A 16232-nucleotide genomic window follows, 5' to 3' on the forward strand; every position below is an offset into this window, starting at 1 on the left:
TCTATCCCAAACCACGAAACCACCATCATTTATAAACATATACACAGGTAAATCTGGGCCTGCTTGCATAGACATAAAAATCCCCTCTTTAGCAGGGTCCTAAAAATAAACTTGTTTGTTATATTGACAGAAAAATTAAAAATACAAAGCAGGAAAGGCTACCTATAGGATATTCAGAATAGATAAAATTTGATGGAGGGTGAGAAGTTTTCCCTAATAATTTTTTAAATGAACCATTTTTAATATTTGAACTCTTCCTTTTAATGCCAGGGCCTGTGGTAAGCTACAAGCTGGGAGAAAAGTAAGAATACAGTAGACCCCCTTCCCCATGAGGGATATGTTCCAAGACCCCAAATGGATGCCTGAACCCGAGGAGAGTACAGAACCCTATATAAAGATATTTTCCCCTATACTAATGAATTTGTGTTCACAAATGTATTTTGCTTTTGAGTCTACATTTATAAAGAATGTATAATGGGACTTTCCTGACAGTCCAGTGGTTAAGAATCCACCTGCCAGTTCAGGAGACATGGGTTCCATCCCTGCTCATGTCACAGCGTGACTAAGCCTATGCACCACAGCTATTGAACCCGCGCACTCTGGAGCCCGTGCTCCACAACAAGAGAAGCCACCGCAATGAGAAGTGTGCGCACCACAGCTAGAGAGTGGTCTGTGTTCAGTGCAACTAGAGAGAGCCCAAGCGCAGCAACAAAGACCCAGCACAGCCAAAGCTAACTAAATAAAAAAATGTTTAAAGAATGTATAATGAAATATTTTAAAAGCCTTCTTTCAGATTGCCTTATATGAATCCTCCTCTGAGAGTATTCTTCTATTATAGATACCAGTGTTTCAACGTGGTGGAAGTGTGGTACCAATAAAGACCACTATAGGGAGATCCACAGGCTTCATGACTGATTCCCCATATGGACTCCGAGTGGCTCTAAGCACTAAGGTACTTGGAAAGTATTACTTTTGCACCTCTTGTTTGTTATGACTCTGTCTCTTTACAGTGGTAGCTCTGAGTGTATAAGAGTGGTGAAGCCCATCTATGGGATAGGTGCTCCTGATGTTTGTCTAGAAATCAAATTTTGAGTCATTTCTGCATCATTGTCCAACTTATCTAACTTTCCTGGAATTGCTCTTCAGGGAACTCTGAGAACTAGAAATGATAGAAGTTTCCTCTAGGGTACTGTGACCCTTGGTGCTCTGCAGCTTGGCATTGATTACCACTGGACTGAAAGCTCACTGGGCCATAGGCAGCCTGCCAGTGTGGATTAGCCCTGTCAGTCTCCGGTAAAAGGGTCCTGTGTCTAGGCAACATTCCAGGGACGCAGCCCCACACACAACTTTCATTCTCATTGGATGGCTCAAACAACTACAGTCTCCTAGGGCAAGGTCTAGAAGGATCCAGAATTGATCTGTTCTTTTGAGGAGATCTTTTGAGCTGAATGAGGCCTATAGCAGATTCCTCTCCTAACCGTTTGCCAAAATATAGTGCCAAACACAAATCCTCACTCTTAAGCAAATGTTATAATTCACTTTCTTTTTCTTACATCTTTCTTTTCCATCCATTTCTTTTAAGCATGTCTTCTTGGGTCAAACTATGGGCCTTGGGCCTATGGGAGGGCTATGGAATAAATTACAAGAGACTTGATGTCCATAGCTCATGAAGCATTGTCAGTAACAGGGAACTGCCATATGGAGTGCTGTGACATTGTCTGACATGCAAAAGGGATCCTCCTACCAAAAGACAGTAGGAACTAGGCACCATTCTCCAAATGGAGGTTCTTCTAAAGATAGCTGATCTCATCCATTATATACTTTTTCCTTTTAACTTCAGTTTCACTGGGTGAATGTTTCTTGACCTGTTGTCACATTTTAGGGTAGTATTTTTGAAGTCACCTATGCCGCTGACCATACTTAACAGTTTAAATCTCTTTCAACAAAGCCTAACTCTCTGTGCCTCCTGTTGTGTGACTTCCTTATTCATATTATTTCACAAATGGGTATTGAGTGTTTATATATTTTATGATGACTTTGTACAGCTTTAATATTAAGCAATTGTTCAACATAATTTTTCACAGATTTTGTAATCAGTTATTTCCTTTAGGGAGGGACAGTCTTTTCCAAGAAAACTATTACATGAGCATACTCTCTGTGATTCCACTCTCCAGGGTTCTGCCATGGGTGAATTCTATCTTGATGATGGGCATTCTTTCCAGTACCTCCACCGGAAGCAATTCTTGCACAGGAAGTTTTCATTTTCCTCAGGTGTTTTGACCAACAGGTAATGGCAGCTAAAAGAGCCATGTGCTTTCATAAATAAATTATGCTATCCATTTGCTATCCTTAAATGCACACTGATATTTTAAGGTACTGTTTTTAAAAAGTAATGATGAAGGCCATTTGTATTTTTCTTCTTTTCTTCCAGATTCATTAATGTATGATTTAGAAATAAAATTTTAATATAAATATACAAGTAGAGTATACAAATACAATTGTAGTATATTTAAAGTGTATGGTGTAATGACTTGATATAGTATACATTGTGGAAGTATTCCCCTCATCAAGTTAATTAACATGTCCATCACCTCACATGTTTAACCTTTTTTTCTGCCTTTTGATGAGAACACAAGTTCTACTACTCTCTTAGCAAATTTCAATTATGCAATACAGGATTATCAACTGTATTTGCTGTGTTAGATATTTGATTCTCAAACCTTCTTCATCTTATAACTGAAAGTCTGTACTCTTCTACCAGCCTCTCCCTACTTCTCCCACCCCTCTCCTAGCAACCACCATTTTACTCTGTTTCTATGAGTTCAACTCTTTTTTCCTTTTTTTTTTTTTTGCATTCCATATATAAGTGATGCCATTCATCATTTTGTTGAATATTTCAGTCCACTTCTTGTACTGTTCAGGTCTGTGTTTGGTTAGGTACTTTTTAATATTTTCCATATGTATTGAAATTCTCATTTTGTTCATGCATTGCTCTTTGAACTTGGTGAGCATCCTATGACCGTTGGTTTGAACTATCTATCAGGTAAACAATTTATTTCATTAAGGTCAGTTTCTGTAGATTAATCATGTTCTCTTGTTAGGAACATATTCTCCTGTTTCATCTCCCTGGACTCCTGGTGTTGTTTCTCACATTAGATAAGACAGCCATGTCCTCCAGTCTTTACAGACTGGCCTCATGTAGGAGATGATCCTCATTGATCAGCCTGTCCTGAGCTCCTTATAGCTTCCAGACCTTTGTGATTATCCACACTGCCATGTTCGTTCTTAGTGACTGCCAGTAGTTAAGGATATGCTGAGACCCATCTGTATCCCAAAGGGGCATATTTTAGTCATCACCTAGATACAGGCTGATTAGAACCTTCAGGCAGTACCTGGGAAAGTATGCAGTTAGATCCTTTCCAGGAAGAACCTGGGAGATGGATATTTTTGCCTGCTCCCTCTGCACTGAGCCCTAGGGGGATAGCCACGCTGCCTATTAACAACTGCTTCTTTATTTGCTGTAATTAACTCTGTTGCCTCTTAGAGCAAGGTGATTTGAAGGCCTGTCTCTCCAGGTGGGAGCCTTGAAAGGATGGACACTGAAAGTGTGATCCAAACCTTTTACTTTTTCTGGAGAAGCTGCTGCTGCTAAGTCGCTTCAGTCGTGTCCGACTCTGTGCAGCCCCATAGACCCAGACTACTAGGCTCCCCCATCCCTGGGATTCTCCAGGCAAGAACACTGGAGTGGGTTGCCATTTCCTTCTCTGGAGAAGCTAGGAGTTGCAAATTCCTTCCCAACTTTATGGGACTATGCCAGAGGTGGCGCTTCCCTGGTAGCTCAGCGGTAAAGAATCCACCTGCAATGCAGGAGTCACAGCAGACACAGATTCATTCCCTGGGTTGAAAAGATTCCCTGGAGGAGGGCATGGAAACTCACTCCAGTTTTCTTGCCTGGAGAATCCCCATGGACAGAGGAGCCTGGAGACTACAGTCCATAGGGTCACAAAGAGTTAGATACAACTGAAGTGACTTAGCACACAAACATGCCAGGGGTGGGAGTTAAATGGAAAGTGTGTTTCAGCCTTTCCTGCTTGTTCTGATGTGGGTATTTTCTCAATCATCCAATGTGCAGGAGTCACTCAGCTAGTTTTCTGGTTTCTCTCAAAGAGAATTGTTCCATGTGTAGCTTTATATTCAGTGCATCTGTAGGAAAAGGAAAATTCAGGAGCCTCTTACATTGCCACTCTGGTCTGGAGCCCCCTGGGAGTATTTTTCAATCACTCTATGAACATCCCAGTCTATGCCCCAACCAGTTTCTTCAGCTGAAGAAACTGAAGTTGAACGGTGCTATGAAGACCTACAAGACCTTTTAGAACTAACACCCAAAAAAGATGTGCTTTTCATTATAGGGGGCTGGAATGCAAAAGTAGGAAGTCAAGAAACACCTGGAGTAATAGGCAAATTTGGCCTTGGCATACGGAATGAAGCAGGGCAAAGACTAATAGAGTTTTGCCAAGAGAATGCACTGGTCATAGCAAACACCCTCTTCGAACAACACAAGAGAAGACTCTACACATGGACATCACCAGATGGTCAACACTGAAATCAGATTGATTATATTCTTTGCAGCCTAAGATGGAGAAGCTCTATACAGTCAACAAAAACAAGACCAGGAGCTGACTGTGGCTCACATCATGAACTCCTTATTGCCAAATTCAGACTTAAATTGAAGAAAGTAGGGAAAACAGCTAGACCATTCAGGTATGACCTAAATCAAATCCCTTATGATTATACAGTGGAAGTGAGAAATAGATTTAAGGGACTAGATCTGATAGAGTGCCTGATGAACTATGGACTGAGGTTCGTGACATTGTACAGGAGACAGGGATTAAGACCATCCTCAAGAAAAAGAAATGCAAAAAAGCAAAATGGCTGTCTGGGGAGGCCTTACAAATAGCTGTGAAAGAAGAGAAGCGAAAAGCAAGGGAGAAAAGGAAAGATATAAGCATCTGAATGCAGAGTTCCAAAGAATAGCAAGAAGAAATAAGAAAGCCTTCCTTGGCGATCAATGCAAAGAAATAGAGGAAAACAACAGAATGGGAAAGACTAGAGATCTCTTCAAGAACATTAGAGATACCAAGGAAACATTTCATGTAAAGACGGGCTCGATAAAGGACAGAAATGGCATGGACCTAACAGAAGCAGAAGATATTAGAAGAGGTGGCAAGAATACACAGAAGAACTGTACAAAAAAGATCTTCATGACCCAGATAATCACAATGGTGTGATCACTCACCTAGAGCCAGACATCCAGGAATGTGAAGTCAAGTGAACCTTAGAAAGCATCACTAAGAACAAAGCTAGTGGAGATGATGGAATTCCAATTGAGCTATTTCAAATCCTGAAAGATGATGCTATGAAAGTGCTGCACTCAATATGCCAGCAAATTTGGAAAACTCAGCAGTGGCCACAGGACTGGAAAAGGTCAGTTTTCATTCCAATTCCAAAGAAAGGCAATGCCAAAGAATGCTCAAACTACTGCACAATTGCACTCATCTCACATGCTAGTAAAGTAATGCTCAAAATTCTCCAAGCCAGGCTTCAGCAGTAAGTGAACCGTGAACTTCCAGATGTTCAAGCTGGTTTTATAAAAGGCAGAGGAACCAGAGATCAAATTGCCAACATCCGCTGGATCATCAAAAAAGCAAGAGAGTTCCAGCAAAACAACTATTTCTCCTATATTGACTATGCCAAAGCCTTTGACTATGTGGATCACAATAAACTGTGGAAAATTCTGAAAGAGATGGGAATACCAGACCACCTGACCTGCTCTTGAGAAACTTATATGCAGGTCAGGAAGCAACAGTTAGAACCAGACATGGAACAACAGACTGGTTCCAAATAGGAAAAGGAGTACGTCAAAGCTGTATATTGTCACCCTGCTTATTTAACTTCTATGCAGAGTACATCATGAGAAACGCTGGGCTGGAAGAAGCACAAGCTGGAATCAAGATTTCCGGGAGAAATATCAATAACCTCAGATATGCAGATGATACCACCCTTATGGCAGAAAGTGAAGAGGAACTAAAAAGCCTCTTGATGAAAATGAAAGAGGAGAGTGAAAAAGTTGGCTTAAGCTCAACATTCAGAAAATGAAGATGATGGCATCTGGTCCCATCCTTCATGGGAAATAGATGGGGAAACAGTGGAAATAGTGTCAGACTTTATTTTTTTGGGCTCCAAAATCACTGCAGATGGTGACCGCAGCCATGAAATTAAAAGACGCTTACTCCTTGGAAGAAAAGTTATGACCAACCTAGATAGCATATTCAAAAGCAGAGACATTCCTTTGCTGACTAAGGTCCGTCTAGTCAAGGCTGTGGTTTTTCCAGTGGTCATTTATGGATGTGAGAGTTGGACTGTGAAGAAAGCTGAGTGCCGAAGAATTGATGCTTTTGAACTGTGGTGTTGGAGAAGACTCTTGAGAGTCCCTTGGACTGCAAGGAGATCCAACCAGTCCATCCTAAAGGAGATCAGTCCTGGGTGTTCATTGGAAAGACTGATGCTAAAGCTGAAACTCCAGTACTTTGGCCACCTCATGTGAAGAATAGACTCATTGGAAAAGACTGATGCTGGGAGGGATTGGGGGCAATAGGAGAAGGGGACAACAGAGGATGAGATGGCTGGGTGGCATCACCAACTCGATGGACATGAGTCTGAGTGAACTCTGGGAGTTGGTGATGGACAGGGAGGCCTGGCATGCTGCAACTCATGGGGTTGCAAAGAGTCAGACACGACTAAGCGACTGAATTGAACTGAACTGATGAACGTCCCTTCCTTATTGTCTTCATCTTCCTTTCCTTCCTTCTCTGAAAAATGAAAAAGAATTCAGTATAAATTCCTATTAATCCCATTTATTCATCTATTCAAACATTCATTAAGGATCTGATATCTTGCAATTTGATTGCAGCATCCAAGTCACATTTGGGACTTCAGTGTCCTTAAGTGATGTCCCTCCAAGTGGCTTGTTAGAGGAAGACTACTGGTTAGCTTGGGCTTCCCAGATGACTCAGTGCTAAACAATCTGCCTGCCATAACAGGAGACACAGGAGATGCGGGTTTGATCCCTGGGTCAGGAAAATCTCCTGAAGTAGGAAATGGCAACCTGTTTCTGTATTCTTGCCTGGAAAATTCCATGGACAGAGGAGCCTGGTGAGCTACGGTTCATGGAGTTGCAAAGAGTTGGACATGGCTGAGCACGTGTGCACTGGTTGGCTTATCTTTGCATATAGAGTCATCTTTTTCCATCTCTTCATCCTAGTAAATGTGACAGCTATATGTTTCATGCCTCCATAGGCATGAAAGATGGGAGGGGATGGTGATCCGGTAGCTAGTCCAAACCCCTGTTCCTCTCCTTTTCCTAATGTCATTTGTTGTATCTATTCCAGTTGTGCTGACGAGACCAGTCATTATTCCAGCAAGTGTGTGGTGGAGCAGATCTTGGTCCTAGGCCTCAAGAAGCAGCCATCTTCTGTGACTGCCCACTTAGCTGGTGAGGAAACAGGCCACTTGGTTCTATAAGCATAGAAGTATTTGCCATGAGGAGATGGTTAGTCTAAAGCAGATGTAATGTGCTTAGCCAAGTGGACTCTGCTTTTTCTGGCAAGAGTCAAATATACTAGTATCTAGAGGAGATGAGGCCATCCTGCTTTTCTCTTCATCAACTGTCTTTCTGCTCATTGTAAGCTGTTAATATTTTCCTGAGGGAAATCATTTGGGGGCTTGAAATAATACTGTAGCTTCTCTGAATATTTGTTTTAAACTGTAGGTATCTGAAGTCGTAGGGAATCCTACTGATATTTGTTGAGTTTCTTAAAGGACCTGGGACAGGATATATCTTTTTTTAACCTACTGAATTTGCTGGACAAGTCACTTTGCTCCTTACAGTTTCTTTTCATTCAGTCTTTTACTCAAAACACTGGAGTGCTTCATGTTTTAAAAATTCATGGATGTCCAGGAGTATAAGTGGTATTAATTTGGATTCTCCTATATGGAATATAAGATTTTATGATAGAGACAGAAACTTTTTAAATTCAAAGAAAAGACATTTCTTTTCTGGATAGTCAACGGACTTTCCCTTTTACTGTTTGGATCTCTAGATGGCACCGCTCGGCCTGTGGCTTTTACATACCATGCCACAACATCCACCCTGAACCTGGAGACGCTCTCGCTGAACGTTGGTGCTGACTGGAAGGTACACATCCAGTGACAGAGCAGTGCGCCTGGTGGCAAGAGCCAGGAGCAGCTGTGCCTCTCTGCCCTCCCTGGGGCCTTTTATGCAATTCGTGCCATGTGCTAATTGACTTCTCTGGCTTAAAGTCATCTTTCATTAGTCACAGTTTATTAGTGAACAGTAGATTTCAGATTTTTCAGATGTTACATTCTGAGATGTGCTGGGAATCATACTCTTGGCATCACACACCACTTCTAGATGCAAGTGGCCCAGAGACATTTATAGCATTCACAGCCCTCGCGTTGCTCCTTGGGCCATGGCCTGGGGTTTGTGCTGTGGCCCAGTGGGGAGCTTCTCTTTGAGCACAGCTGGGTGAGTTTGTTCCAAGTGACAAAGTGTTTGTGTGGCCCATTTGTGGAAGCTTGTCTCAGTCCATGTGGCCGAGCCACTCCAGCTCCAGCAGCTGAGCTGCTCAAGGTCTCTCTCGAAGTGGACAGTGGCCTCTGGTAACCGCCCCCCACCACAGACCTCTTTTACCCACTTAGACATGGGCAGGGAAACCCTTTTCTACTTTTCTACTTTCTATATGTACTGCAGCAACAAGGAGTTACTCTGCTTTACAGACTGAAAAGCTGGCTTAAAACTCAATGTTCAGAAAACTAAGATCATGGCATCTGGTCCCATCATTTCATGGCAAATAGATGGGAAAACAATGGAAACGGTCATAGACTTTATCTTCTTGGGCTCCAAAATCACTGCAGATGGTGACTGCAGCCATGCAATTAAAAGATGCTTGTTTCTTGAAAGAAAAGTTATGACCAATCTAGACAGCATATTAAAAAGTAAAGACATTACTTTGCCAACAAAGGTCTGTCTAGTCAAAGCTATCGTTTTTCCAGTAGTCATGTATGGATGACTTGGATCACAAATGGGGAGAGTTGGACCACAGAGAAAGCTGAGCACTGAAGAATTGATGCTTCTGAACTATGCTGTTGAAGACAACTCTTGAGAGTCCCTTGGACTGCAAGAAGATCAAACCAGTCAATCCTAAAGGAAATCAGTCCTGAATATCCATTGGAAGGACTGATGCTGAAGCTCCAATACTTTGGCCACCTAATGCGAAGAACTGATTCACTGAAAAAGACCCTGATGCTGGGAAACATTGAAGGCAGGAAGAGAAGGGGACATCAGAGGATGAGATGGTTGGATGGCATCACTCATGATGGACATGAGTGTGAGCAAGCTCCAGAAACTGGCGATGGACAGGGAAGCCTGGCGTGCTGCAGTCCATGGGGTCGCAAAGAGTCAGACACGACTGAGTAACTGAACTAAAGTGAGAGACTGAATCAAGAACACAAAGGGATCCTTTTACTTGTCATGTTTTTGGGGTCTCCAAAGTTCCAAATTAATCGCTTAAAATTCTAATCTGTTAATATTGGTTTTATTAAATTCTGTCTACTACCCAAAGATTATTTGTAACATGAGTAAACTATAATTTAAATTAATAACGTAAATACCCACCATCAAACTTCAGAACAAGAACATAGGACTAGACTGAGGGTGAGGTAAGTGAGACACTTGCCTGGGACCGAAAATATACGGGGATGCCCAAATTCACAGTAATCAAAATAAATAATACTTTAATGTAATATTTTAAAAATCAACACTAAAAGAAAAAGATCCATGATGAACAAATATCACAATTTTAAATAAGGATAGGATCAATATACCACATTTTACGTTTGACTCAGATCCCAGCACAGCTCGGCATGGGCTGGAGCACTACACCACAACAGCCCCTTGGGAGGTCCTTAGGGACTCCCTGCGGCCACAGCATCTGCTAGGGCAGCCTTGTATCCTCAGCCCTCCTCAACATACACACTTGCTTATCAGGCATCCTCCACTTAGTAACTTGCCAACCGCCACCCCAGTGCCTTCTGTTCCCTGGACCCAATATCTACTGCCTGCCCTCTATGTATGCAGATCCTACCATCTGTCCAGGCACAACTGAAATCCCACTTCCCCATGGAGCCTTTCTAACTCCCTACCACCCACAACTCCCCTTTACTACAGCAGTGACTTTACCCTTCTCTGACAGGCAGCCCCACTTCTACATAACATGCAGTCGGATGAACATTCTCTTGGATGGCCCCTCGGTGTTTCAGGTTCGTCTGTCTTGTTCCCCTATTAGATGGCATGTTCTCCAAGATCATGTTATATTTCTCTTATATCTGCCAGAGCACCATTATACTTGACTTTTAGTAATGATTGGCTGACTGATGGATTGATTAAAAATTGAGAATTGAATATACTTGTTTCTGCTTGACTTTTATGACATAGGACTCTTCCCTCCAGATATAGTAAATGTTGTACATTTTCCAGTGGACACATTTCATTGTTATCAGTTGAGCTTTGCACTATATGTAAGTACATATAGACATATGCAGATTCTTTGTTCGTATTTCTGCAAGTTTTACAATTAAAGAGAAAGGAAGAAATCTCCATTGGCTGAAGTTTTATTTCCCAACTTCAGATTTCCCTGCCAACCTAATTGGAAAAGGCCCTGATTCTGGGCAAAATTGAAGGCAGAAGGAGAAGGCGATGACAGAGGATGAGATGGTTGGATGGCGTCACTGACTCTATGGACATGAATTTGAGCAAGTTCCAGGAGTTGGTAATGGACAGGGAAGCCTAGTGTGCTGCAGTCCATGGGATAGTAAAGAGTTAGACACGACTGAGCGACTGAACTGAACTGAACCTGAAAGCTGAATATTCTTATCTAATATAAATGATGGTTTTTAATAGCATTTAATGGGAAATAGATGGGGAAACAGTGTCAGACTTTATTTTTTTAGGCTCCAAAATCACTGCAAATGATGACTGCAGCCATGAAATTAAAACACACTTACTCCTTGGAAGGAAAGTTATGACCAACCTAGACAGCATATTCAAAAGCAGAGACATTACTTTGCCAGCAAAGGTCCATCTAGTCAAGGCTATGGTTTTTCCAGTGGTCATTTATGGATGTGAAAGTTGGACTGTGAAGAAAGCTGAGTGCCGAAGAATTGATGCTTTTGAACTGTGGTGTTGGAGAAGACTCTTGAGAGCCCCTTGGACTGCAAGGAGATCCAACCAGTCCATTCTAAAGGAGATCAGTCCTAAGTGTTCATTGGAAGGACTGATGCTAAAGCTGAAACTCCAGTACTTTGGCCACCTCATGCGAAGAGCTGACTCATTGGAAAAGACTCTGATGCTGGGAGGGATTGGAGGCAGGAGGAGAAGGGGACGACAGAGGATGAGATGGCTGGATGGCATCACCGACTCAATGGACATGAGTTTAGGTGAACTCTGGGAGTTGGGATGGACAGGGAGGCCTGGTGTGCTGCAATTCATGGGGTCACAAAGAGTCAGACATGACTGAGCGACTGAACTGAACTGAAAGCTGAATAATTAAGACCTATCTTCAGATCAATATATATTGCATGTCTATTCATTTAAAATATTTTGGAAACAAGGAATGTAACAAGAACTGTAGAGTAAGTTAGTGAGGAACTTCTCTGTCTTGACCCAGAACAATACTGAAAGGTTTAACTAGACACATTGAATGGAGAAAAAATACAGCCTGGGTGTTCTCGAATGTTCTGTGGTCTTAATCGTTTGTCACGCTTTCCCCATCTCCTTTTCTGATGCTAAGGTCCAGAGAGCTTTGACCAACTTGTTGTGGCTAATTCTGGATATGCTTTCTCAGGAAACTGGATTTAACGTAATAAAGTAGAATCATTTCAGGAGTGATTCAAACAAAACTCTAAAGTGAGTGTGTAATATGTCTTTCCTTTAAGACTTAAATGCCCTGAAATGAGCTGGCAAATCAGCTTAAAAACAGAAACTGCTCAAAAGCAATATGGGCAAAGGTAATTCACAGAAGAAATTGAAACAGGCAAAATAAGTATAAAATATGCTCAGCCCTATTAATATTTAAAGAAATTCAACAAGGGGTGCCTGATTGGCCAAGATTAAGATGAAAATGTCTAGTACTGATATTGGCATAGGAGCTAGGCATTCTGATGCATCATTGGAAGAATTAGAATAAGTATAATCTTTCAGGATGGATCTGGCAATAGCATCAAAATTTTGAATTTACATACTTTAACCCAACAATTCCACTTCAGATAAATCAGATAAATTGCTCAGAGCTACTGATTGCAATGTGGTTTATACGGTTGAAAACCAGAAATAAACTGAATGTCCTTTAACAGGAGATTGGTTAAATATAACCCTTTCATACAGTGGAGTGTTACGCAACCATTAAAATAACAACCTATATATATCAACATAGAAGTATGTTTTGGATAAAATGTCTACTGAGTGACTTCCTTTAAGTAAATAATAAACCAACATTTGAGGTACCATCCTATACTGTGCACAATGAGAAGGACATAAAAAACAGGTCTCTCAGAACTGTTTCAGATTGAAGGAGGGAATAAAGAGACATGACACCAAATGTGTTCTCTCCTGGAACTATAAGGGACATTACTAGGACAGTTGGAAAAATTTGAATGGGATATTTTGATTACATGGTAATTTTCCTAATTTTGAGAATTGCACTATGATTATATGAAAAAATTTCCTTGTTTTAGGAAACACATAGCTCTAACTTACTCTAAAATGGCTCAGAATATAATTTATGTATGTATGAGGAAAACAGAGACAGAGAAAATCAGCAAAATGTGTTAAAAATGTTACAATTGAAGAATCTGGATGAACCATGTACAGGAACTTCTTATACTATATTTTCAACATGCCTGTAAGTTTTAAACTTTCAAAGCAAAATTTTAAAAACGTGCTGAGCCATATCTCCATAGTATGAAGTAGCTGTAAAAAGTTTGGTTTCTATTATTGTAAAGGGTTATAAGGTGTGGAATGTAAAATAGGATGAAATATGAGGTTAAGAATGAACTCCAAGGATTTCCCTGGTGGTCCAGTGGTGAAGAATCTGCCAGCCAGTGTGGGGGACACAGGTTCTATCCTTGGTCTGGGAAGATTCCACATGCCACAGGGCAACTAAGCCCGTGCACCACATCCACTGAGCCTAGAGCTTGTGCTCCTCAGCGAGAGAAGCCACCACAATGAGACGCCCTTGCGCTGCCACTAGAGAGTAACCCCTGCTCACTGCAGCTGGAGAAAGCCTGTGCACAGCAACGAAGACCCAGCACAGCCAAAAGTAAACAAAGAAGAAGGAACTGCAGACAACTACAGAGAACAGTATGGAGGTTCCTTAAAACACGAAAAATGGAATCACCATCAGATCCAGTAATCCAGCTTCTGAGCATGTATCCATAAAGGATGAAAACATAATTAGAAAACATACATGCACCCCAGTGCTCATAGCAGCACTGTTTACAATAGCCGAGACATGGAAGCAACCTGAGTGTCCATCAGCAGAGGAATGGATAAAGAAGATGTGGTACAGTTATACAGTGGAATATTACTCAGCCATAAAAAAGAAGTAAATAATGCCATTTGCAACAACATGGACAGACCTAGAGATTATCAAACTCTAAGGGAAGTAGCTCAGAAAGACAAGTATCATATGATATCATTTATATGTGGAATTTTAAAATATGAAACAAATTAGTTTATTTACAAAACAGAAGTAGGCCCATAGACTTAGAAAACAAACTGATAGTTACCAAAGGGAAAAGGGGGGTGAGGGGTAAATTAGGAGTATGAAATTAACAAATGCCCATTATTATATATGAAATAAACAACAAGCACCTACTGTATAGCACAGAGAACCATATTCCATATCTTGTTAAAAACCTGTAACAGGAAAGAATCTGAGAAAGAATATATATATATATATATACACACACACATATGTATGTATGTACGTGTATATATATATTTGTCTGAATCACCTTGTGTATACCCAAAACTAACACAACATTGTAATCAACTATTTACTTCAATTTAAAAAATTAAAAAGAATGAACTCTAGTACAAGAAAATGCGTTTATTTCTAATGCAGCAGACCTCTTCAGATCATCAGATGAGCTGTTCCTCACTTGAGAAATGCCAGCCAAGCCAAGTCCTCTACTTTAGGGAACACAAATACCACACTCAGAGCACCAGGCCAGGAGACCCTGACCACCACCCCCACCCCCCAACCCCCTGCCAATGCTGTGGCAGCACTCTCGGTGCTTTTATATGTGTCTCCCCACAGAGGTCTTGTCTGAGTGCAAGGGCTGACCAAGGAGCCGTACATCTGGTTAACTGAGATCGGCCTATCAGATATATAGGGAATAGCCACAGGGAATTCTGGAGTTTGGTCTGTGTGCAGAATTCTTCAGTTTTTCGCATCCCTTTTAGTATCAATGTATCATAATGATAGACAGCAGAAACACAGTCAAAACACTTAAACATGTGGAGTTTAATGGCTTTTAGCTCAAAATTGACCATCACACCTAAAAGCCTTCTCAGTAATGGAACTCCTATGGCAATATCAAGCATTCCACTCTGCTTTTAAGATTTCCATCTATCAAATCCTCTGAATGCCCAGCATAATTCCAGGGGTGGGAGGGAGGTGGCACTCTAGACTAAAATAACTTCTCAGCCTAGGGGATAGAAAGCCGTCAGCAACTCTCCTGGAAACATTACAGTCTTAACCATAGACAATGGAGGCCGTATAACTGGCATTCTAGCAGAAATAAAGGAGACATTGGCATCTGATATCAGATCTGCCTGTCTTATGACCAGTCTTGCTAAAGACTGCAGTGTCACAGCAAGGCCAGACAGAGTCAGACAGCTGCTTCTCGACAGTTGTTTTCAGCACGGCTGATGGTGTTAGATTCCACTCCCATCAGAGCTAGGAGAAGGAAAGCCCTGACTATTTATATACAGGAATCCAGAGGTCTTATGCCTAATGTGGTTATTGGAGTCTTAGTTTTGCATTTACTCTTTCACTGATTATCAGGAGACCCAGGATCTAGCTTGGTTCTGTAGCGAACAGGCAGGGTGATTTTGGCCATGTCATTTAATCTCTCTAGGCCTGGGTTTTCTCTTTTTTCAAGAAGAGAGATAATCTCTAAAATTCTGTGACTTTCCCATGACTTAATAAAAATATAGTAGATAGCACAAGTTTTCTCACCTCTACAATGGGGTTAATCAAACCTGCAGGGTTGTGTACCGACTCAAAGTATTCCGTGTGTATGAAAGGAAAAAAATAGTAACTTTGGAGAAACCTAGTAGATACCACCTTTGCCAAGTAATCAAAGTTGATATCACCGGTAATAAAACACATCAATATTAAGTACCCCCACATCTGATTTGATGAGAAGGGCATATAACCTCTGTGATATTCTTCCCCCAAAACCGTAACCTCAGTCTAATCACGTGAAAATCAGACAAACTCAAGTTAGGGACATTCTGCAACATACCTGATAAGTACACTTCAAAAGTGCCAAGTTCAGGAGAGATTGGAGGGATTGGAGGACACCAAGGAGATGTGACAATTAAATGCAGTGCAGATCAGATTCTGCAAAAGAAGAGGAAAAAAAAAACTACATAGTGGGAACACTGAGAAAAATCTAAGCATATCTTGTAGTTCAATTAGTAGTACCTTACCAACATTCATTTCTGAGTTTTGATCATTGTACCATGGTTATATAAGGTATAAACATTAAGGGAGGCTATTGAAGGGTATTTGGGAACTCTGTGCTGTCTTTGCAATCCTTTTGTATGTCTAAAATTAATTTAAAAGTTTTAAAAACTATGTGAAGTAGCCAGCTCACAGTAGGCATGTAATGAGTGGCAGGTGTTCCAATTATAAACGAATTCATTAATTCCAACAGTGTTGAGTTAAATGTTGGTGGGAGACAGTGATACACAATCATTAACTGCCTTGTTGGTGTAACAGGAGTCATTCCAGCCACAGATACTGCATAACTTAGGCTGAAACGTGTTATAAAAATTAGTCCTTCATTCTTTTTTTTTTCTTCAT

The 16232-nt window shown here is 41.1% G+C and overlaps 1 protein-coding gene across 9 annotated transcripts in view; it reads left to right on the forward strand.

The window, feature by feature from the left end:
- The window catches only part of GANC (glucosidase alpha, neutral C), an 81735-nt gene that overhangs the window by 62564 nt on the left and 2939 nt on the right, over positions 1 to 16232 (forward strand). For 7 of the 9 annotated variants that reach the window (XM_069596075.1, XM_069596077.1, XM_069596076.1 and 4 more), the window contains 4 exons: positions 839 to 952; positions 2175 to 2287; positions 7449 to 7552; positions 8160 to 8254. In XM_069596075.1, the coding sequence (XP_069452176.1) occupies positions 839 to 952; positions 2175 to 2287; positions 7449 to 7552; positions 8160 to 8254 (426 nt within the window). Of the gene's footprint in view, positions 1 to 838; positions 953 to 2174; positions 2288 to 7448; positions 7553 to 8159; positions 10736 to 16232 lie in introns of those variants that run through there. The other 2 variants (XM_069596078.1, XM_069596079.1) reach the window with 2 other exon arrangements.

Source organism: Ovis canadensis, chromosome 7, assembly GCF_042477335.2.
Source record: "Ovis canadensis isolate MfBH-ARS-UI-01 breed Bighorn chromosome 7, ARS-UI_OviCan_v2, whole genome shotgun sequence".
NCBI lineage: Eukaryota > Metazoa > Chordata > Mammalia > Artiodactyla > Bovidae > Ovis > Ovis canadensis.